The sequence below is a fragment of the Diuraphis noxia genome, unplaced genomic scaffold (genome assembly GCF_037042655.1).
Source record: "Diuraphis noxia isolate RWA-SAM2 unplaced genomic scaffold, SU_Dnox_SAM2 contig0005, whole genome shotgun sequence".
Taxonomy (NCBI): Eukaryota; Metazoa; Arthropoda; class Insecta; order Hemiptera; family Aphididae; genus Diuraphis; species Diuraphis noxia.
This window is the reverse complement of record NW_028301715.1, coordinates 18,406,215-18,432,131: the sequence shown is the minus strand read 5'-3', so window position 1 is coordinate 18,432,131 and position 25,917 is coordinate 18,406,215. Positions and strand designations below refer to the sequence as shown.

Sequence of the window (25,917 nt, the reverse complement as noted above, 5' to 3'; positions counted from 1 at the left end):
AAAATAATAATATTATTAGATAAAGAAGTACATAGGTATCTACATACCTTAATCAATCTTAAAAAAAGGTCATGGGGGGGATGCGACACCCAAATCCCCCCCCCCCCGTAATTACGCCACTGTTTCGTTCAGTCTGTTGTTGTTTAGTACGAACTACGATTATTTCGTGTGAACATACAGGTAACAGGTTGTTCATTCTCTTTTATTTAAATAAAAATGAATAGTGATAGCGAAGATGAATATTATCAATCACAAGTGCAATTTATATTTTATTGGCTTCAAAACTAAAAAAAAAAACCAAAACACGAAGATGGTGGACTATCCGACTACGGCTTTATTTAAAAATCGAGAATTAGCTGTATTATGTTTATTTTAATAATATCCTAAATGATTCTATATAATAAATTGTGTAGATACAGTGGTAATAAATTAATGAATGACCTATCATACGAGTGTTCAGGAAAATTCGAAAATTGTTGTCGAATGGTTTAGGGCAGTAAAACTGCTTCGATTTTCTTCAACAGTATCTTGTTCGATGGGAAAGTGAATCTAGTTGGTGCATTCTTGAGGTTAAAATTATTAATAGTTTTCAAAAGCGACGGGAAAGACAACATAAAAATTAAGGAAAAACGGGAATTTTCGCGTGAAATCGGTTTTCCACAAAATCGATTTAGGTTTTTGGTTTAACTCCAAAATAAATGGATGTATATATATGCAATTTTCGCTGGTAGTTTATATTTGCATTTTCTAAACACGTTAAAAATTTCAAAACATTTTGATTTGTTTTGAACTGTTTAGGAACATTTTTGGTTTCCAAATTTATTAGTCTTTTTTCTTTATATGATAATAAAACTTTATATGTTGGGTAAAAAAACTTGGAAATTTAATACAAGGCTCCTACTATATTGTTACAATAGCATTTGAAAAATATTAAAAATCCTTTGTCACAATTTATTTTTAAGCTTTTAAAGACAAACATAGAAAAATCACGAAAATTATCAAATTATTTTGAGTTAAGAATTCATAAAAATTTTTCTTTTTAAATCTAAGATATGAAAGTGTAATACAATATTCCTTATAAGTTTGTCTACTTTTATCAAAAAAAAAAAATATATATCTTTAAGAAAATCAATTTAAATTTTTATGAGCGTTTGCAGAAATTCAAATTTTTACAACATTGGATATCACTCGATTTCTCATGTACCGATTTTCTTATTTTGTAGTGTTTTAAAAACGAATAACTGTAAATACATTTTACAATAGTAAGTTATATTAATTTTTGTAAATAACTGTTAAAACTGCAAAAAATGTTTATATTTTTAAATAGTCATCAATTTTCTTCTAAATAAAATTCACAATTTTAGCCACAGAATAATTAACAATTATTACACTTACCATTGTATCTATAGTTTTGTGTGGTGTGTATACATCTTGCATATAAATGTATTAATAGCATCAAATGCAAACCACGATGGTTTAAATACATATTTTCTTCCAGCACCAGAAACTTTCGTTGTTTTTATTTTTCTTCGATATCCTCTGTAACTCTGGATTAACTTGTTAATTTTGTTTTTTTATTTCTTCTTTTGGTTTTTTAAATTGTAAACCTAATTTGTGATACGCATCATTTTTTTAATTTTTCGATTTGCGGTCTGTATCTTTTGGATCCCACAAACATCGATACTTTTTAACTCGCCAATAAATGCGAGCACTATAGTTTATCATTCTATTCTTGGACGCCATGGTGACAACTAATTTACGAACTCAATTTGTAGCGAAATTACGTAATTCCATATTACGATATTTAATAACATCCATTTACCTACGAATATCTAATTTTATTTATAATCAAGTGATATAAACTTCCTGTTTACATGAGAAAAGCAAAGCAACACGAAAAACAACGAAATGACACGAAACAGTACGAAAAATATTTTCGTGTCCTTTGATTTCGTAAATTTTACTGCCTCGTTCGCGAAACACCACGAAACTGTTTTCACAAAAAAAATTTCGTGGAAAAGCTATACACACTTTTCACGAAATTCAACAAAAGCGTGAAAACATGAAACACGAAACATGCATAGTGTGGAGCGATCTTTAGGAACGAATTCCAAAATACAATAAAAAAATCTCTTGTCATTTTTCATTTGAAGCAATATTTCTGGTAGAAAACGTCGTCCGTAATTATTAAATATTATAAAATCGTACGTTTTTTCTTCTTTAACCACTGTTATTTCGAGTGCCGTTTCGATAATCGAAAAATGACCAATTTAAAGTACCAGCTCAAGAACATTACTTTTCAGAAAAAATGCTACACTTGATACTTTTGAGCAAGGGAGAAAAACTGTTTACAGAATAAAAAAGAAAAAGAAATAAACATCATTGTAAAACCAATACATTCCTCGCTCCGCTCAGAATCTAAAATTAATATTAATTTGAATAAAAGTTATTCCAAAAGTCCTATCTGTTACACCTTGTATACTATAGCATAGAATAAAGATAATACTATATTACTATAGTGCCTTCCTAGTACCTATACTATGGCCATCGTATAATAAGAACGCTACTGGGCGGCGACCACTGACCACCAGTGACGACCTTGACACTGTGTCAGTAATTTACGGCGGCGATTAGATGGTAGAGAGGGAGAAATATGGGTACGATTACCTACTACGACTGCCACTACGAGTTACGACTACGAAACTGAGTAGCTCACTGCCCATCGGTCATTTCATAATTTGATTTGAATGCGGCCAATCGGGCCAACGAGTCATAGGAAAGAGATAGTGCCGCACTACTGTTCTTACTTCTTAGAGTGGCACAATAAAAAAAATATAAATATAAATATTGTTTTCCCAATTAAGCTCAAATTAAGGGTATTAAAATAATAACTTAGTTTTCAATAGTAGTTTTATAATATTAAATCTCTAACATTGTCTTTATGTACGACGACTACGACAGTATAACGTGTTGTGAACTGTATTTTAATATTTTATACAATAAATAACAATGCAAAAAATCAAAATCCGTTGTAGGCGCACCGCGTGGCAGTACAATGTTGTGTGCAAGCGTATTGGAACTTGGAAGGATATTATAACTTCCAAATTTTTTTTTTTTTTTTTGCAGCATCATTCTTAACTTGTCGGAATACGTATGATTAAAAAAACAATGGGTATCTAAAGTGAATTTGTTCCCTAATTTATACTAATAACATCATAAAATCAAAAATTAAATTCATCACAAAATTATTGAATAATAGTGATTACCAACGGGCCACTCCACCTTTGGGCTTTATACCGGAAAAAAAATAATGTTGAAATTAATTTTTATGTAAGAATTTACTTTCTATCATTTATAAATTAAAAAAAGAGTCTAATTAGGCCGTGTCAAACATTTGTCTCAAAATCTAAACCCTGCAAATTACCATTGGTAAACTTCAGTTACTATTTATTGCCTTATTGGTTATTACCAGGGTTCGGATTTTATAGCATCAAAAATCCTAAAATATGCGCTATAATATGACCAAAAAAAACCATAAAATATGCTCTATAAATATTCCCTAAAAAAATCAAAAATAGCAATAAATAAAAATAAATACAAATCAAAATTTTATTCAATTTATCATATATCTTTATTAAATCAATATATTTATAAAAAAAAACTAAAATCTCCGTATGCAGTTTAAAAAAATGTGTATGTACATGATTAACTATTGATACCTTGAATTATGACATCGTTTGTACGCAACTATTCAAAATTATCTGAGTAAATAAGAATAAAATTTCAATTCTTTTTGATTCGCATTAATGATTACCATTTGCCACGAGATTTATGAAAAATATAAAATAAAGCATTGAATTAAGAATATTAGCAAAACATGGCACCAAAACTTTAAAAGTAGCACTAAAATTCTAAAATTCTTCAAATATGCAAAAAATAGCAAAATAAAATTTCATATTTAGAGTCCGTGGTGCATTAAACAAATTTACAGCCCACTCTGCTATTTTTATCTCTATCCTATAATAAGTAGCAAATGCTATAAAATCCGAACCACAGACTATATGAAATATAGTCTGTGCTTATTATTATTTTACTACGTGTATACACTATACCAACATACCAGGACCGGATTGGGTGTATAGTTTCGGCCCTTCGAGAAATATTTTTCTATCGGCCGGTAATTTGGTATAGTACTATTTAATAGTACCCATTAGATTATATTGGACAAATTTTAATATTAATATGTAATAATGACCTTATTACATTTGTTGACACTGAATACTATCATAATAAAGTAGTCATTTAAATCATAATAATATATAGACAGTAAAGCGGCCAATTTCTCATACCAGTACAAAATGTAAGCGCGTAAGCCCTTCGAGATTTCCTCGAATACTTGACAGCCGACACTCCGACAGGCCTATCTACCGTATCCGGATCTGGAGTCAGAACTCGGAACCCCAGAACATAATATGAATATCTTATTTATTAGTTATTACCGTCTAAGGTCTAATGTCTATCCATAAGTATAATAAATTGAATAAAATATAAATCATGATAATTATGACGTAATCACGTAACCACTAACTAGTTTTTGAAGAATTTTTTCATAACAAATTACAACGTTGTCGTTTCATGGAACAATATGCACAATCAATAATATTGTTCCCTTCATTATCATTTATCTACCAGACAACGTCGGAGGATGGAGATAATAGCAATACGCAAGCAGCTGCAGCTAGGAAAGCAAACTGAAGAACTGAACTGATTAGGCAAGTGTTCATTTTGAAAAAACATCTGTGTCTGTGTTTGGTTTAAAAAAATTAATATTATTAAATTTTTTATTATTAGATATTCTTATTACGAATTTCGATTACTTAAGTATTACATTTCGATTTCAATCTTTCAATAATTATTTTTATTCAATTTGATTTAGTTTCAATTTATCTTGCATTTTTATTTTCTATGCTTTTCATTGATTTCATATGGCTGCTTAGTTTATCACATCATTATCGAATTTATGACTAACCTTGTTCGTCGTGGTTCTAATACCAAATTCCCAGGTGTCCTTGTGTTGGTGAGTCTTTGTTTCCGATTTTCTAAATGAACGAGGATAGTTTGCAACCCAACGGTAGTCTACAACAGCCATTACCTACTACATCTACTTACCATCCAATTGTACCCGACATTGAGTTCGAACAGCCTTTAAGCGACAATCTGGACGCCAAAGATAGAGAGAATCAACCTCTACTGGGACGCATGGATCATGCTCCGGGCTATAATCATTTTCCTGGTAACTAAATTGAAGTACTTTTAATTGTATATCATTAATATAATAATATATAGATAGTTGCTAATAGTAAATTACATCTAAGTAGGTATTTAGTTTTTGTCTCATTGATTATCAATATTTACACCATTATTAATTATAATATTTATGGTATGTATTGTGTATGTAAACATTAAATGATATTAGTAATGAGACTAATTTAACTAATATTTAAAATATTAAACAACCTCTAATAGTATGTGTAATATTAATGACTAAATACTTAATACAACTAGGTATTATCCTACAATTAATAATTAACATTAATCTGCTAAATTATAGTCATTCATATCTAATTAAATTAGGTATGTTATTAATATATTTCATGAATGTTTAATTAGTTTTAATTACATCATTATTTGAAAAAAACAATGTAAAACTTCTTCATTAATAAAATCTAAAGGTGTTTTATATTATCTGTTTCTCAATCAATTGTTATTGAAAGTAATTTAATGTATAATAAATATAATCACTATAATATTACTCTAGTACATTAAATAAATATATATTATAGAATATCTCTGACAAAATCTTATATTTATTATTTTAATAAGTTTAAATTTATTTACCATATTAAATTAAATAAGGTGGCAAATAACATGTTGGAGTTTTTATTAAAAACAAAAAATATTGTAAATTAAATGCTATAGGCTTTGTTTGCTTCAATGAGTCAACACTTCATCAATGCATTTAAGCTATAGGGATAATTACCCACCATATGGCAAGTTGAATATGACGTACACCATTTATGATGGTTTATATTTTTCATAAATTAAATGTTTTATACACCTAGGTAATTATTTGATTTTTTCCTTTATAGCTAATTAAAAAAAAATGTTTTCTAAAAGTTGGAATGTAGAAATAATAATAATAATCAGGGCCCGAGACTTAAAGCATTTGCTTATTTTTATGGATTGACTTAAAATTTAGCATAGTGCTATGGAAGTGTATGTCTTGTTATAATACGCTTAATTATGAAGTTTGAAAGTGCTTTTTTTTCGCTTGTTTCAGCGATTTTTCAAAAAAATGCTTATTTCCAATTTTTCTGATTATTTTTACTTATTGACCAGTATTTCTACTTATAAATATCATTTACATTTCATTTTTTCAGAAAATCCCTTTGAAAATCCATAAAATCCTTTAAGTCTCGAAAGTGAAGTTTAATTTATTTTATAATATAAAGATAAAGATTTATTTGATTTTGTTTGATTTTTTAGTTAGAATTTTTTTGTTTTTTGATAGATATTTTTGCAAAAATTTAAGTTTTTAAATACCTATTTGAGTGCTTATAATGATGTTTTAAGAGCTTTTTAAGCGCTTATTTTAATGATTTTAAGTGCTATAAGTCCCAAGCTTTATTTTTAGGTATAGGTTATGCTATGATATTATTTTATATGAATTGGTAATGGTAGATATGCCAACTAAGCACAACTAATGTAACTGTTGGAAAATTCAAAAATTGTATTTTTATCAGTTTAGTTTATCTTAATAACATTTTTTATTTAGAATAGATATTTTTTAAACAATTTGAATGTTTTGATTCTATGCTGCAAATCTATGATTTTATAAAATTTAATTTAAAACATATTTCTAGAATAGATAAAACAATTAAAAATGCCACTAATACCTTCTTTTAATCAGTATCTAAATTATTTTGAATTACAAATAATGGTTTTCTTTAAAATAGAATTTTATTTAATCAATCACAATCAGTTTTATTCTTTTTTTTTTAAATATTTAATTATTTTAATAAATTATACATTCTATAATTTATTCTACAATGCAAATTATAGAATTTTTTTTAGATAATTTTTATTAGGCTTTTTAATCAGTTATTTAAGATTGAAAGTTTGTAAATAAAAGTCAATTGTTAATTTTTATATCTGTTTGCCATTGGATATTGATTGAAGCTATAAAATGTTTGTGTATTGTATCAAAAATCTAAATATTTTATAATAGGTTTTATTATGATAGGAAATGCATTCAATGATATACCACACCTCTATAAGTACTCAATATTGCGTCAATAATGTATGATACAAGTTATTGCATATTATTATCTTGAATATTGATAAATGATAACACTCAAATCACATTATAATGTGTATTTTACTATCTTTTAATTCTTTTAGTGTATTAGTAAAGTATATAATAAATTTAGACAATTTATTATTGTTTTATTATTAATACATAGTATACATAGTATTTTAAACTCATGATGTTTAAAGATATTTCTATAGTTGATTATGATTGTTATGAAAAATATGGTAAATATTGTATCTGTTATTTGAGTTTTACATATATAGAAAATGCAATTGAATTAAAGTTAATTTCTCATTTTATTTCTTTTTAGATGATCCGGCATTCAGTTATGTTATCAAACAATCAGAATTAGCTATAGATAATAGCGTCTTTCCTGAACGCATTTATCAAGGGTCCAGTGGCAGCTATTTTGTTAAAGATACAAATAATGTAAGTTTTTTTTACAAATATAATTTTGTTTAAAGTAAATTATTAAAATGTTAATTGAAGTTCTAAATTCCATATTAATGATAAAATGGAATTTATAATCCATATTGTGATTTTTATTATTGTAAATTTAGCTTATAATATTATTAAAATGTTATTTTATACTTTAGAAAATTATTGGTGTTTTTAAACCAAAAGATGAAGAACCATATGGATTGTTGAATCCAAAATGGATTAAATGGCTACACAAAAACTGTTGTCCATGCTGTTTTGGACGTTCTTGTTTAATACCTAATCAAGGATACTTGTCAGAAGCTGGTGCTAGTCTTGTATCAATTAAACTTGGATTGAATATTGTACCTAAAACTAAGGTTGCAAAGTTAGTTAGTGAGACATTCAACTATGGACGTATAGACAGAGAGAAGACTAGAATGAAACATGCTATTAACGATCATTTTCCTAAATTGGGACGGCGATTTAATAGACTTGGTCTTAGGCCCAAAGTATGTAAAGTAAATTTTAATTTAATTAAATAATTGAAAAATGTGTATACTTTTACTTTCAGATAGGATCTTTCCAATTATTTATGGAAGGTTACAAAGATGCTGAATATTGGCTTAGGCGACTTGAATTAGCCCCACTGCCATTAAATCTTCAATCCCGTTTTCAAATTCAATTTGAAAGGCTTGTTGTGTTAGATTACATTATTCGAAACACTGATCGAGGTAATGATAATTGGTTGATTAGGTATGATCAACCGAGCTTAAGCTCAAGCCCAAATGCTAGCCTTACAAATTCCACAGTCAGCGAAAGCTCAAATGTAAGTGTAATAATTGTATATTTTATACTTGTTTATAAAAAATTTAAATTAGTGATGTGTCAAACTATTTGCATCTTGAACCAAAGAGTTCGGTTCAGTTCTAACTTCTAAATTCAAATTCTGTATAAAAAAAATACGAACCAAACTATCAAGCATCTTTTACTGTTCGAAAATCAAACTTGAAAATATTCTTAAGCAATATCTAAATCTAATTTTCTCTACTGTATAGTTATTAAAATGTACGTATCACAAATCATAAATTATAATAGTATTAAACTATCAGCTATTATTTTTTATATTATTACTATAAGGTATGATAAAATAAAATAAAATATTGAGATCAAATTTTAGTTCCATAAAAAATTTTAACATTTCGGTTTGAGTTTGTTTGATTAATTTAAGAGTTTGGTTTGGGTTCACAATACTTTGACAATGTTTGGTTTGACACAAAAAAAATCAGGTTTGACCCATCACTAACTTAATAACTAAATATTTATTGGTATTTATATTTAAATAGGAATGGAATAGTGTTCAAGAACCAGACATAAAGATAGCAGCTATTGATAATGGCTTAGCATTCCCATTTAAACACCCTGATTCATGGCGCGCATATCCTTATCATTGGGCATGGCTTCCTCAAGCAAAGATTCCATTTAGTAAAGATACAAAAGAACTAGTATTACCTTATCTGTCTGATATGAACTTTGTTCAAGATTTGTGTGATGATCTTTACACTTTGTTTAAGGTAATCAGAAAAATAATAATTATACACAAGAAAAGATTTATATTTATATTAAATTAATATTGTTTGAATTAACTTCTTTGATGAATCATTAATATCCTGTATAACATATCCTTATTAGACCTAACTTACACTGATATAAATGTTTAATATTGTAAGTTAGTAATTTGAGCTAAATTTTACCAAAAATTACAAAGATAGTTATAATAAATATAATGTTTTTGGCTAATTAAATCAGCTTACTGTAGTAATAATAATTAAATAAATAACTTTGATAGTAATATTTAAAAACACATCATGATAAATCATTTTCATTAAGAATCATTTATCATGAGATATTCAAAACACCTACCGTACAGTATAGCTGAAACCTAATCTCCTCCTTTGTTTTCCTTAATCATAATTGTGTTTCATAGATGATGTGCGTCAAGTTATAATTTTTGACTGATTTTACTTTGAAATTGATTTCTCAATGTTTTAGATATAAACTAAATAAATTTAATTTATAAGACTTGAACAGTGACTATCCAATAAATGTTATTGGGCTAATCTAAAAAAAAAAAAAATATATATATACTTTTTTTCATAACATAAACTAATTCTCATTACCTATATTTATCCATGTCACTTGTAATACTATAATTTTATTTTTTTTAAATCAGCAAAGTTAATGATTGTTCATATGTTTCAACTTACAGATAGACAAAGGATTTGATAGACATATGTTTGAAAAACAAATGAGTGTTATGCGTGGGCAGATATTAAATTTAACTCAAGCTCTAAAAGATGGTAAAAGTCCTGTACAACTTGTTCAAATGCCAGCTGTTATTGTTGAACGGTAATAATAAATAATAGTCATTTAGTATCTATAATTTAAAATTCACAGTTGACAACTATTTTTATTTTAGTATATTCTTTAATCGATTTCGTTGATTTTTGGATTTTATTTATTTGTATAAATGCATTCATATAAAAAATTCAAAAATATTCAGCATTAATATGACTTATTCATTTTAATACATTACTCTAAGAATTTAATGGAGTTATTATTTTTTCTACAAAGAACAATAAAATTATATATCTTATTGTTTAGGGGATCAGTGGTAGATATTTTTTAAGCAATTTTAAGTAAGCAATATTCAAATCGCATGCTTGTGCATCTAGTTAATGTGTGCATAATAAGTTATTAACATGTGTGACTATGTAAAAGAAATAGTAGAGCGTTCCTACAAGTCACTGCCTAGCATTACACATGTCATCAGTAAACAGTTAATGCTCATTTGTATGTAATTTTTGTCCATTCTACCAATCAATCTAATTCTGAGATAATGTTTCAGAAAACTAGTCTAAATTTTGTATGATGTCTACTTTAGATCAGTCGGTACATATTTTAAGATTTCTAATTTAAATTGGGAATCAATTATAAATTAATATTTGTTGGTAGGGGGGGGGGGGGGTGAAATTGGCAAAAGTGGACTGGCTGATCTCAAGTAGACATAATAACAAACACAAATCACATTTGAAGAGTATCATCGCATTATTTTAAATAAGAGTAAACCAAGGTGATGTCTGATTTTGACTGGTCCAACCCTACACATTGATTAAATAGTTTTTAGTTGTTGATTTTTTTATTCACGATTGACACATTCAAAAAATTGGTTATTGTGTTGTTAATCTTAGATAAATTTAAGCAAGCTAGATGGTTGTTAAAATAATAAAGTGTCACTCTCGAGAACTCAGCATTATTAGGAATTTGGTAGCCACTTAGAGATAACTATTTATTTGAAACAAAATATGTTCTTTTTAGTGATGGGTCGAAAATGATTTTTTTGTGTTGAACTGAACATCAAACCTAACATTGTTGAAGTATTGGAAATAACCATCACCGAACCAAACTAATAACAATTTTTATTGAACGAGAATTCGAGCTCAAAATTGTATTTTATTTTATCATACCTAATCGTCATAATATAAAAATAATAGTTGATAGTTTTATACTATTATGATACTTACATTTTAATTACTGTGAAGTCAAGAAAATAAATTTTAGATATTGTTTGATAAAAATATTTTCAAGTTTGATTTTCAAATAATAAAAGATGCTTGATAGTTCGGTTCATAACTTTTTTTATACTTTGTTAGAATTTAAAACCAAATGAACAACTAGGGTTCAGTTTGAGATTCCAACAGTTTGACTTTGACCCTTCACTTATACTTTTACCTACAATGAATAAAATCATTAAAAGTTTGATTTTTAAATTAATAGTTTTGTTAAGCTTTGTTTAAACTACAAAGTTATCATTTTATTTTTCAGGTCTAAAGGTCATGTGGGAACTACTTCCAAGTTTCGTTCATTCAGTGATACATTTACTCAAAGATTTCAAAACAAAAGTCCTTTTTTTTCATGGTGTTAAATACTTTTTATTTAGAATACATACATTTTAATAGTGGTCAGTTTTTTTAAATTTATTTTAATTGCAACATTCAGCTAATATATTTTATACAAAATTGTCTTTATTTTTGTTGCTAAGTATTTTGATTAGTTAATTATTTGTTATAAATGTTTCAATACATACATTGTCTGATCATCACAATTAATCCTTGAGATTTTAAATTAAAAAATATATTATTTAAGTGAATTTTTTTATTATGTGCTTTACTTCTGTTGATAATGAAGTAAATCACTTTAAATTTTGCATCTAGTTCTAGTCTCAAGTTATATTCTAATAATTAAATTAATGTATGTTATTCATTAAAAAGAATGTCAACTTTGTGTGTATTATATAATAATAGAAGGCTGTGGATGAATTAAAAATAATAATTTGATATTTTTTCGGCAAACAGGGATAAACAGCCTATAGTTATTTTAATTGTATATTTTTTTTTAAATTAAAAATTAAGGTTGAATTGAGGTTATGTATTATATAAAATGTTTGTTAAAATCAGTTTTGTAATAGAATTCTGCAAGTCTTCGAGGCAAAACATTGCAATTATTTTGCAATTTATAACTAATACATTATATTTAATTCAATTTCTAGTTCAATTGTAATATGTTATTTACATTTATTTTATAAGTTATTTTTCTGCATTGTAGTTTAATAATAATTTTTTTTTTTTCATTCCACTATTAATTTATAAATATATAATTGTTATTTATATTCAAACATTAAATTATATATTAAAAAAAAAAAAGTTTTATTAAATTATACATAGGTACTACTAAATGATTTAAAGAGAATTCATTGTTAAAATTGTAATTTATCTGATTAATTTATAGAATCCTCGAATCTTGAATCATAGTTTTGTAGGTAGTTTAAATTTATATCTAAGGAGAGTTTTCTGTGATCGATTTATTGGTTTTATTCATTTAAAATAGGGGATGTTCGATATTAGAGATGATTTATAAAAATGTTCTCGCCATTTGTAATTTTGACATGTTCAACAATCGTTCGACTTACCTATCTTCACCGCTACACTTGTACAGTTTAACATACCTACCACGTCAATTTCGTCAATTTGTGTTTAGAATACACCAGATGCGAAAAATAAAAACTACAATTTTATATTTTGGTATATTAGTATATTAGGTACCTACGTCATATTTCATAATATAAGATCACTAATCCAGCTACCCTGGTGTTCTCTCTGTTGAATATTCTCGTAACCGAATTTGTAAATTTTGAATGATTAAAAAGAAAATAATTTTTTTATGCTTAAAAATATATCAAAACTAGTTTGACTTTGTTATACTATCACTATGTTTTGGGAGTCGGATTTCTGTGTTGGGAAAATCAAGTTAACAATTTAACATCATTCAATTAACATTTCATTCTTATATCTATGTACCAATATGTGGCTATGTATGGTTATAATGTATTAATATGTGTATAACTATATATAGCCATAAAGGTACCGAAGGATGGAATCATAAGTTAAGTAAATAAATAGGATAAACACATCCAACAATTTTGGCCATGATTAGATTAAAAGTGGCAGTTCATGAAACAAGCTAGCTCAAAATTCAAATCCAATTAGGAGTAGCACAACAGAAACGACAAAAGTGTACAAAAAAAATACGAATTCAATTAAAAAAATTATGTGAAGATTATGGTAATGGTATACGCGATGTTGAAAACTTTTCAACTTCCATCTCTTTATTATCACTACAAAGTTGTTTCCTGCTGTCTGTCTGTCCCAGGTCCCTATGTATGCTTAGATCATTTAGGTCTTAAAACTACGCAACGGATTTTGATGCGGTTATTTTAAATTGATTGAGTAATTCAAGAGGAAGGTTTATATGTATATAACATGCATAATATAATAATTGAAAAAATAAATATATGAAATTGAGTAATCTTCATCTATCTATTTTCGTATAAATTATTTTTGTCTGTCTGTCCTTATTGATGCATTCCTAAACGGCTGGCAGATTAATTGCAACGAAATTTGGTCGCGCGAAAACAGTTCTTCGTATACAGTATACACATTGGCGCAACTAGGGGGGTGTAAAAGGGTCTTTAGCACCCCCAAGTTCTAATTTAGCACCCCTTGATATTTTAGATCTAACTATTATAATTATAATAAAATTTAATCAATTTTATGTTTTTAATAGTATAGCACCCCACGTTTTAGAGGTCTAGTTGCGCCTATGAGTATACACTATATACGACATCCACTCAGGCGTTTTGCGTTTACTCCATATAAATGGATACATGTAACGTACGATGCGATTGAAAAGATTGCACACCCGTCACCCGATTCTTTACCGAAGTCTCGTTTATATTGTATGGATTGAAATCGACCGGTATGTAGCGGCTAACACGTTAACCTAACCTAACACTTATAGTAAAGCGAAATATTTGGCGTCCAATAGTACATGTTTTAATTGGTGTCGTTTGCTCTGCAGCTGATATTAAAAGCATAGTAGGTGTTTTTACGTGAAACTCTTCGCAAATACGTCATGTTCGTTGCCGTGCAATAATTTTATATATAGTGATAATTAATACTTATACGGACGCCTCTTTACGGTAGCCGAAACCGATTCTTCGAACACGTCTTTGTCAATTTGCTTGCGTAACGCGTTGTACGAACAAAAGTTGCAAAAACTTTCTTGAACGGTTAAAGTCAAAATCTTTTCATTCAGTATCTCCGTCGTTTTTGCGGCAGTACGCTTTGAGGAAATTTCACCGACGACGCACGAGCGTGATCCGTCTGACCGCAAAGTTTACAGCAATCCGTAAACGGAGCCATTGATGTCGTTAACAACTTTATAGAAAAAAATATGCTCTTACAAAATATTAAAATTCTTTAAATTTCAAATTATTAGCGCCATATCATCAGTGTGTCCATTATACACACTGGATACTCTCTCACTGCCATTCCAGTCAAACCATAACTACCAAAAATTAAACAATCAATTAATATTTAATAGACGTAACTATGATATTACAGTGCTGGCAAAACGTAAAGTACAAAAGCTAGTGAGATTTGTGAGTAGTGGCAACCATGGTTTGTTGATGGAGTATTGGAGTTACCAGTTTACCACTAACTATTAACTACGTAACATAGTGATTGATGATTGTTTGCGTTGCGGCCATTTTTGTTGAACATTTTCACTTATTCAGTGCAGACGAGTGTGATTTGCATTTACTTCATACTATTTCATTCCGCAAGTCTTAACTTCGTCTGTTTTATTTGTGAACCAATTATTCTACACCGCAATCGTTTCGAGATGGACTTGAGCTTAGACGAACTTATCAAGAGTAAACGGTCAACATCCCGTGGTGGTCGTCGTGGTGGCGGAAGACAAGGCGGTTCTAGAGGCGGTGGTGTTAAACGCGGTGGCGGCGGAGGATCGAATTTTCGATCAAATGGTGCTACCGGCGGTGGTGGTGGTGGTGGCCCTATGCGTAGAGGCAGGCCGATGGCGAGGCGTTCAAATGGATTTAGTCCGTATTCCAAGGTGAGAAACACGTGAAAGTTGGGAGCCTTTTGAATGGCGGCGCCCTGAAGTAACAAGTCTTGACTCTTGAGCATTTGAAGGCTTTAGCCCTCTTCTCTATTCTTCGTCTATCTTGGCAATAATTAGGGGTGTTCGGAAACAAAAAATCATGTCTATTTGTAATTTTACTACTTTTATTTTAATTAAATAGAGCAAATAGTATTTGTTTGGTATCTATCTTCTGTTCTACGAGTAAACGCGCTATGTCCCAACCAAAGTAGGTTTTTCAGTGCACCTCCACACGATGACTTGCCTTAAGGGAACCGGTATTGATAGTGGGGTATACTGAGTACAGATAATTCCTGCTCGCAATGAGGTATTTTAGTATGAGAAATCTAACACGGTTCGCTAAGAACAGTCCGAAAAGACTAATAATTAATATTAACACTACCTGTAAATTAATTTATGTGAGGGGAGAAGGCAGGACATGGTCTGTCTATCTCCTTGTCTCCCATCATTATTTGATTTTGATATTTTAAGACCTCATAGTGCCATGAATCCATATCAGCGCCACTGAAGAAAGTAGATCCCAGCCAATGAAAATATATAAAATTTGTACAAATTATTGTTTCTTTACGATTTTTAATGAACGATGTTGTGGGTGAGGAATCAAGCCATTTATTAAAGCAGTTCAGCCTCCATGTAGTAATGTGAATGTCACAAGAAATAAAAAAGGTATAGGTAATTAATATGGGCGGCACCGTTTTCGGCCAAAATGAACCTTTCCCTTTTCAGCTACCTAGTTCACTTTTTGGCCATTCTGAAATAACTGTTTTCGGCCAGCACACTATTTTGGTCACTAATGAAATATTCTTTTATGTGAGGTGAGAAATAACACAAATACATTTTATTAAATGAATGTGTTATAACTACCATAAATTAAATTTAAAATCCACTTAATTTTATATTTATTGTGTAATAATTGACAATTGTTGACGCATACTCGTTTATAATAATTTTTGATGTCATTATTACTTTTATCTTCATTATATTGTATCATAAGTATCTTATTTTATTCTTGTCGATATCTGGTCGATTGATATCATTGTTCAATTATATTTCAGTGTGTTTCTATCCACATACTTATATGTATCATTGTGTCTGCTGCCGCATATATAAATAAAGACATGCAAATTAAATGAATCTTAATGTATATGTTACCAGAAATGTTGACAATTTAGGAAATGAATACAGTACCTAGGAAATGTTATCACTAGGTCCCGGATGTTTATGAAATTGCATATTTTTTTCTATTTATTCAATTTAATGCTAACCTAGGTACAAATTTAATTCATGTTTTACTGAATCAAATAATACTATTTTTATTTTACATATTTTTGTGTTTTTATTGGCTAAAAATACATATTTTATAATTTTATTTATTTATATTAGAGTAATTTTAAGTGAATAAACATTCGAGCCCTAGTTATCATGTATCAGTTTCTTACACGAAAGCATTGGCGATTATGATGTTGCAGGTCATGTGGATTTACAATGTAAAGCTATTATAACGATAGTTATTAACTAACTCAGAACGGTGAGATGCTAAAAACCATTATACTGTCATTACTCTCAATATTGTTAAAATGGTTGATTGAAAAATGTCATGGCTATCACATAGGTATTGCATATTATGTTTAATGTATCATTTACGTGTTTTATTAAAAGTGTCCCTACCTGTCCACACAACACGTACGCTTAGTAGTGTGTGCCTATCTCCTTAGTGCAGTACGTATTTTTTCGTTAAAATGGATTTGAATAAAATGCGAGGTGAATTTAATAAAGTGATTAAAAAAAAAAATATTAAATTTTTTATTAATTATTAATCATTGGTTATTTATTAGTGTAATAGGGTTATTAATAATTGTGACAGATTAAATTAAAATATATATGGCATCTTTGCCTAATATCGTTAGGAAATGATAACATGAACTAGGCAATGATATCATTTCCTTCCGCTATTGGGAACTGTCATCATTTCCTAAACGTCAATATTCCCGGTAACATATATATAATAAATGTATTAATTTTTCAATATATATATTATTTTACACAGTCCATTAAAAAAGTAGTTTTTTGGTGGTTTAACAAAAATAAAACGCGAAATGAATATTTTATTGGTAACCCAAATAGAGTGCTGGCCGAAAATGGTCATTTCAGAATGACCGAAAAGGTAAATGTTCATTTTGGCCAAAAAGTGTTCCGCCCATTAAATTTTAAGTATCTAGGTATAAGGCTATACAATAGAACAATTTTCCACTTCATACACACATTATTTCAAAATATTATTATCATTATTTAGATGAAACCTATTATTGTATTAATTTAGCTATTTAAAATTTTATATCATATTCAGTGTCACTGTGAACATTTTTTTTTGGAAGGGTGGTTAGGTTAGGTTAAAAGGCTAAAATCAAGGTAGCAATTATTCTCAGTTTTTAGTTTTCTTTAAATGCCAAAGGTGATATTTGAGAATAAGATGGGATGGGTAAGTTATTGTTTAAATTGTATATTATGCATCATGGTTTATATATTTTCAAACAAATGTTTACCATGTATTTGATAGTACAACACACCTGTAAATTCCTATAATCACTAGGGAATCAACCTTAAATCAAACTAAAAATATTTGCATAGGTAGTCATTGTATTATAGATGGGTAAGTTATTGTTTAAATTGTATATTATGCATCATGGTTTATATATTTTCAAACAAATGTTTACCATGTATTTGATAGTACAACACACCTGTAAATTCCTATAATCACTAGGGAATCAACCTTAAATCAAACTAAAAATATTTGCATAGGTAGTCATTGTATTATAGATGGGTAAGTTATTGTTTAAATTGTATATTATGCATCATGGTTTATATATTTTCAAACAAATGTTTACCATGTATTTGATAGTACAACACACCTGTAAATTCCTATAATCACTAGGGAATCAACCTTAAATCAAACTAAAAATATTTGCATAGGTAGTCATTGTATTATAACTGAGATACTTAATGTAATTAAGTAATTAATGTAATTACTTAATGTAATGTATATTACATTATTATTATATTGTAGTTCATATCCTCTTGAATGTTTAAATAATATAATATATGATTATTTTATAATTATAATTTTTTAGGGTGATGTAAATGGATCGTGGACTCATGATATGTACGAAGGACCTAAAAGACAACAAATGAGGGGTGGTCTATCTACTACCAGTATTCATAAAATAGTCATATCAAATTTGGATTTTGGAGTTACATCAACAGATATACAGGTTTGATTAAGATTAAAACCTAAATTAATGTGTCAATGTTTTCTTAATAATCACACTTGAAAATGCCTGTTTTATTTTTGTTCCTAATTTAATTTGGTAATTTACCTAACTATTTTTCAAAGATTGATTTTGTTTTATTTGAATATTAATGTTTGGGTACAGTTAATAATTGAATTGAATTGAATAAATATCACTATTAATGGTATAATTATAATCTTAAACATTTCAGAAGAAATAATGTTAATTTTTATTGTTATTAAAATACTTAATATTAATTAAAAAATGTTTAGTCTTATACTTACTAAACATCAATATTGTAATTTAATTAGCCCAAAATGTATCACGCCTTAAGTAAATGAAGACAAACACATAAATTTATTGATTTTTATGAATTTTTTATTGATTGAGATGTGGAAAACAGTTTTCAATTTTTTCATAACCTAGGAATAAAAAACAATTTATTAAACAATATATGTAAATTGTACTACTTTTAGGCTTCATTTTATTATTTAATGTAAATAAATTCGAAAACATTATTTTTCCAGGCATCTTCAGCCGATTGCAGCTTGAAGATACCTAGATAGAATGTTCACCACATGTTGTTAGATCCACTATTGGTTCAAAGCTGGGGTTTCATTTGTGTTGTAAACTGCCGTCCGAGAACGACCCATGGACAGTGTTTTCTCTTTATAATTTCTATACCTGGCTACTCAAGATAAAATTATTACAAAAGAATTCGGGTTTCAATACAACTTATGAAACATTTTTTTGCCTAAATTTAATTCTGGGAAAATGACCCAATATAAATAAGCCATTGACTACTAAACATGATATTTTGTAACTCATTTCTGAATATGCGAGTTGACATTTTTAAAATTGCTATATTTATCATAGTGTCTTAAGATATTATGGTAGTCATGAGTGCTTCACTGAATTATTGACAAGCATAAACAGTGATAATTTTAATTTAAGTAATGCACATGGCGTTTTGAAAAGTATTTTTCTCAGGTACACCAATTGTATTTTTGTTTAAAAAACATCACATTTATAATATTTGAAAGTTATCTACATCGTTAAAGATGATTCTACACCAACATTTAAGAAAAACATAACATCTACATCTTTAAACAGAAGTCTTTTCATCATAACCAGAAGAAGATATATTCAAAATTACACATTTGGTGTACCTGTTGCTAAAATCACAATTTTATTGTGCTATTACTATAGAAGTATAAAATTAAATAATATTAGGCTATTTTTTTTTTAATTAAAAATTTCCTTATCATTGGACAACTGTTCAATAACAAAGTTATTTTGAATGATATGTTTATGAATATAATACCAATTTCTAAGTCTTTGAATAGTATTGTTATACAATAAAATGACAATTATGAGGTACTGATTTGGAAATAAAATAGTCGTGAACTATTGTTGTTGAGATCATAACTAGTTTTGGTGATTTTTCTTGAATTAAAATATCTTGATGAGTTTTTGGTTTTTGTTGTTTTGTTGTTGAATTCAATGGATCTTCTGTGATGCACCTTTTATCCATCATTCATTCAAATTAACATGTTTCCTTCAATGATGCTGCACATATACATCAGAGAATTCAGAATTATAAGATAATTTAATTTCCAAGAAGAAAATGTGTTGTTCAGTTGAGAAAATTGAAAATTTTCATTAATTTATAATATAATGCTTGCCACTAAGGTATTCACAAGAAATAAACACAATGAAATAATAATTGTTTCAATTAATAAAACCAAATTATTGATATTTTATCATTCAAAGAAGAAATACATTTTAAGAAGAAAAAAGTATTTAAAGATTTTTAATGGAAAATTAAAAAAATCTTGTTGATGTATTTTATTATCAAACCATCATGTCAAGATTTAATGAACTAAAAAGCTGATGAAAAAAAAAAAATTGCAACGATGATCAATACATTTGAAAAGTTATTTACTTTTTTTAGCCAGATAATAATAAACATAATAATAATAACAAAACGATTTAAGAGAAAACCTGAAATTACACAAGGAAGCTTAATTACAATCAACTCCATTACTATCGTCATCTTCCACAACATCAGTCTTCTGAAGCCACACAACTGATTGATTATTATAAAGTAATGATATTACTTGATTAAAAACAATTTTCTGCCGTCATTTCCTCTCAGTAACTAGAGACTTTTTAAAAAGTAATCTAAACTTTAGTATATTTCTTGATAATTTTATGATTTTCTGGTTTTATGAATATTACAACTTGTCTTGTGAATGATAGTTTTGTATTGGCATGGATGGTTTTATATTAAGTGTATTGAATATAAAAGATCTATTAAATAGTTTTTTTTTTTTTGACAGGAACTTTTTGATGAATTTGGTCCTTTAAAAACTGCTACAGTTCATTATGACAGATCTGGAAGATCTTTAGGAACAGCTGATGTTGTTTTTGATAGTAAGAATGCTGCATTAAAAGCAGTCCGTCAGTATAACAATGTGCCCCTGGATGGTAATTATTTAAAAACAATTTTTTTATGTTGTTTTCAATTGATAATTTATTATTTATTTAAGGTCGTCCCATGAAGATTGAACTTGCCACAGACTTATCTACTGTTGCTAATCTTGCTACACGTCTAAGTAGACCCGCCCAATTACCAGTTCGGGGTACTCGTGGTGGTATGTCTTAATCTTGCTGTTTTTTGAATATAAAATAAGTTTTAACATACATTTTTTTTTTATAGGAGTCAGAGGTAACCGGGGTAACAGCAGAGGTGGTCGTGGTAATACTCGCGGTAACAGCAGAGGAAGAGGTGGAGGCAGTAGCAGAGGTGGCAGAAATAGTGAAAAAAAGATGCCAAATAAAGATGAACTAGATGCACAACTTGATAGCTTTATTAAAAGCAAGAATAATTAATTGATTTATGTACTCATTTCTTTATTTTCTAATATCTATTTTAAGTTTAATAGTGTTTGACAATTAAAACAGTGTTATTAGTTATTAACTAAAAAAATAACTCGTAATATTTTCTATATATAGGTTAAAGTAAATTTAACCTGCAATTATACACTTTTATAATTTAACTACTTTCCAATTATTTGTATATTATTCCCCTTAAGTTTTCATGCTAAATATAAACTTTTTTTATTGCAATACCTACATTTATTTTGGATATGTTTATACATACAATTTTTAAAAGGGCATAAATTCCTCAATACATTTTTTCCTATTATTTATATTTAGTCATTGAAACATTTTGTTTTTGAATGACAAATTGCTGGTTTGATATATTATGTATGTATATTATAAATCAACAATTTAACCTAACTGCATCTTTCAAAAGAAAACATTCCTGTACTTACTGAGGCAATGAGGCATTTAACATGTTCTTTGTAATCCATTATCTAATTTCAATCGAAAACCAAATTATAACGTGTTGGTGAGCAGTGGTGTGATAATGTAAGAGAGATTTGTGTGTCTAATCCACATTCATCCATGTTTTAAAATGGCAACCGTATTTAACTATAAATATTATTCATAGGTAATAGATATGCCATTATATATTTTATAGAAATAAATACATAAAAACCAACTCCTATACTAGCTGTACAAAGCTATTATATTACTTTGTAATTCTATTGCACAAATGTATTGAAATACGTATCGCATATTGCAGCTTAACTCCTAAATTTTTGGAAACCTATGTATTTCATCAAATTAAGAACAATGATGTATTCAGAAGTTTTTGGTCGGACTTCCAAAGTTATAACATTATAAAGGTTTTTGATGTATGCATGTACCTATTGATAACAATTGTTGAATTTAGAGGTGCTTATGATATTAACCAACTTAGATTTTTAGTGGGGGCGATGTTGCCAACTCCCCCCCACAAACATGACTAAATTATGCCACTGTAGTAGGGAATGATAACTGGATTTGAACTAAGTGTAAAAATTGTGAAAATAACTTCAAAGAAATTAATTGCTTAATATATTTGATATCAAAGTATTTAGGTTTTTTAATATTATTTCTATGATAACGTAAGAACAACCAAATCATTAAGCAAAGAGATATTATCATTTTCTATTGAGTAGGTTGAATTGTTTCATTCATTATGTAAAATGTTATTGATTTGTATATGATATATATTTTATCCACTTGTATTGACAACATTTTTACCTATCCCAATGAACAAAATTTAACCATGTATACTTATATTGAATTATTTATTTTTGAAACATTCTTGTAAGTAAGGAACAAAGTATAATCAATTTTTAGAACATTTTATATTATAATAAATAATCTTTTAAATATTTTATATACATATACAGGTTACAAATTTTGAATTAGCTAAACACTTGTTTGAATTCACAAAATAATTGAATCTTAATTTTTTTATACAGCAACCAAACAAAAAAATACACACAAATTGGAAAAATCTAGTTTTTAGTAGGGTTTCAAGGTGCTATAAAATATAATGATGACAAATGGTTGAGTTTCACCCAATATAATATAATACAAGTTTAAATATTCATACTCTAAAGTCTTTTTAATGTTTTTCTTTTATCTTTTGAAATTCTTTTCTTTTCTATTGTTTTATTACCAGCATGTTTTTTTGCTAATGGACCATCACTTGAATCTTCTTCTCTTCCTATCTTCATACTTTTAGGTATCTGTAATTATTGATGCAATTATGAAATAATGATTATTATAAATAAAACTAATCTTACTAATTCTGGTGATTTTAAATTCATTAAATTATAATTAAAGGTTTTCCAATAATTTTTTGATGTATAAATTACTAAATGCATGTAATATGAAGCATTGGAATTAACAGCTCAAGAGTTGAATGATAAAATAATAATCATTAAACTATTATAAATTATTTAACATTTTTTACTATTACATTATAATATAACTATATTCTATTTCAAAAGAAAATTACTATATTCTGGACCTAGTGATTTGATGTTTCCTACCAAAACTATTATCATGATCAAGTCACTTTTCAAAGAAAGGCAGGATCAGACAATAACTGGTGTGTCTTAGATATTTTAAAACCGAATATGTGGCAATTTTTATTTTTATTATTTAATATTGTCGCATAAAATTATACTACTCTTATGCAATGTATAATTTTGTTTACGTTAGTTGCTCCACACAATAATTACAGGATAGGAATAGTTTTTCTTAAAAATTGTATGAGATCAATGCATGAGATTAGCATGTATCTTAAAATCAGAAAAATATATATTAATATTAAAAACTGAAATGTATACCGGAGCATGAATTTCTGTTATCATTTGAGCTCTTTGGAAATAATGATCATATTCTTCTAATAGTAATTTGCCAGCTTCTTCATTTAAAGCAGATTCTGCATTTGGTACTATTAATAAACATTTGATCGTCTAAAAACCAAAATAAATTGATTAGATAACATTTTTAATGAAATATATTACATTACTTACAAGAAGAATATGTTTTATTCCTAAATCTGGTTTCCAATCCCTCTTCAAAGTGTTGACACATATTTCACCACTACTAGCTACATTTGGGTGGAAAATTTTGGTAAGGAAATATGCTTTAGGTGGTGTATGTGGAAAATCTTTGCCCAACACCAATTTTACATTGAACCGACCGCCTGCATAAGGTGTACCTGCTATTTAATCAAAACAATAAATGCTTATTCGATTTGGTCAGAAATGTTGGTTTCACAATTTGTAATCTTTTAGCCTACCGGGACCATCGATGAATGCTTGGATGTCAGTGACATCAGAATCGTTGACGACAATCCGTATGCCTTCTGGAGGGTCTTTTATCAGGTCTTCTTGTTCCCGGACTAACCTGCGGATAGTCTGCGGTGACAGGTTTTCGACGTTTGAAATCTAATAACAGAAAAGACATCAAACAAAGTATATAACCACGAAAACAATAAACGTAGGGTGATAATACTTACGGAACTCATATTAGCCTCAATGGACCAACAAACGTATGAAATCCAATGGTGCACTGCACAATCGGCGTTGCTGTGACTTGTGAATGGATATTTTATAATTTTAATTTGGATTTTTAGAATTTCGAATGCAGGCTGTCTATAACGATGTTACTATGTTAGACTCTGGGTAAATAAATGGGATGGGGATTGGCGCCTGGCGGATTGCCTCCGTAAATCAGCGATAGGGGAGAATTCAAACAAAATCTCACAACAATAATAAAAATGATATCAGTGTATTACAGTTTCTGTCGTGGCATACAATAATAATTGTATTTGTAAGGCGATCGACGGTTCGACTACTTCGACACGGACAAAGGTAGCCATTTTAACGCTTCAATCTCTCCACCCCCCACCGATGTGTGTCGGGCCAATGAAATTTTAGATTTTCCGATTTTAAAACGTAACGGTTTATTTTCGATCGTGTATAATCGAGAATAGTCGACGAATAACGAGTCGCGTTATAAAAATCAGCCGTTGATTGAGTAGCGAATGCGTATATTGCGTATTGTGTCTATTCACTATTGCACTCATGGAGTCATGGCTAATGATTGCACTATTGCGTAACGTAACTGCGTTATGTAATACTAAATCGTAAATTACTATATATATATATATATATATATATATATATATATATATATACGCATGAATATTGAATAGTGAATAACTCAACTCACTTACGACTTATTACTTTACTAGTTAGTAGTTAGTACTTTAGTAGTTACTATACTTGTGTCTTGTTTTATATGACTACAGTTACTCTAGCAGCCTGCGCCCTGTCCCCTGTAGTCATTAAATGACCATCATGACATGACAAGGATTGTAGTAGCACAGGCGTGCAGCTGATAAAGTGACAGTTTACTTGTAAATACTATATTAAAAATAATAGCAAAGATTAGGTATCTGGTATGGGAAAATTAAAATCAGTAGACAATACTACAATGCCTACAATAGTATAATATGCTCTGTATACTCTAGAGTCTAGGCGGGTTCTCGTAATAACTAAATGTCTAATAATTAATTTAATTATTTCAGTTATAATATAAGAGTATAACACTATAATACCATAATATATCAGAAAATTACTAAATTTGGGAAATCGGAATAAAACGAATAATGAAGCTATACGCATACGCAGCATCAGGCATCTGCCAATACTGCCATTGAAGATTGAAAAACTTAAACTTCTATACTTTTATTATATTCTTCTATTCTATATTATCAATTATCATTGTTCAATGGTATATTAATATTATTATACAAAAAAAAGTTATAATTCTGAATTT

General features: G+C 28.2%; 3 protein-coding genes across 5 annotated transcripts; 2 read left to right on the top strand and 1 right to left on the bottom strand.

Annotated features, from left to right (window-relative positions):
- Window positions 1–4,790: 4,790 nt before the first annotated feature.
- On the top strand, window positions 4,791–11,994 carry Pi4KIIalpha (phosphatidylinositol 4-kinase II alpha). 2 transcript variants are annotated; one of them, XM_089228646.1, is made up of 7 exons: window positions 4,791–5,293; window positions 7,683–7,801; window positions 7,969–8,301; window positions 8,364–8,618; window positions 9,136–9,363; window positions 10,059–10,198; window positions 11,675–11,994. In XM_089228646.1, the coding sequence occupies exons 1-7, from the start codon at window positions 5,104–5,106 to the stop codon at window positions 11,772–11,774; spliced, it is 1,365 nt and encodes a 454-aa protein (XP_089084772.1). In that variant the 5' UTR covers window positions 4,791–5,103; the 3' UTR covers window positions 11,775–11,994. The 2 variants fall into 2 exon arrangements, with proteins under 2 accessions (XP_089084772.1, XP_015365634.1); XM_015510148.2 differs by lacking the exon at window positions 4,791–5,293 and adding an exon at window positions 7,533–7,596.
- Window positions 11,995–14,909: 2,915 nt separating this feature from the next.
- On the top strand, window positions 14,910–21,789 carry LOC107162965 (THO complex subunit 4-like). The gene is made up of 5 exons (XM_015510170.2): window positions 14,910–15,322; window positions 18,499–18,639; window positions 21,000–21,147; window positions 21,210–21,314; window positions 21,380–21,789. The coding sequence occupies exons 1-5, from the start codon at window positions 15,092–15,094 to the stop codon at window positions 21,550–21,552; spliced, it is 798 nt and encodes a 265-aa protein (XP_015365656.1). The 5' UTR covers window positions 14,910–15,091; the 3' UTR covers window positions 21,553–21,789.
- A 1,114-nt stretch (window positions 21,790–22,903) lies between these two features.
- Window positions 22,904–24,956, bottom strand: LOC107162957 (ubiquitin-conjugating enzyme E2 S). 2 transcript variants are annotated; one of them, XM_015510154.2, is made up of 5 exons: window positions 24,593–24,956; window positions 24,374–24,521; window positions 24,105–24,292; window positions 23,916–24,044; window positions 22,904–23,309 (listed from the first exon to the last, which is right to left on the bottom strand). In XM_015510154.2, the coding sequence occupies exons 1-5, from the start codon at window positions 24,599–24,601 to the stop codon at window positions 23,175–23,177; spliced, it is 609 nt and encodes a 202-aa protein (XP_015365640.1). In that variant the 5' UTR covers window positions 24,602–24,956; the 3' UTR covers window positions 22,904–23,174. The 2 variants fall into 2 exon arrangements, with proteins under 2 accessions (XP_015365640.1, XP_015365639.1); XM_015510153.2 differs by having other exon boundaries at window positions 24,105–24,295; window positions 24,593–24,952.
- Between the last annotated feature and the right edge of the window lie 961 nt (window positions 24,957–25,917).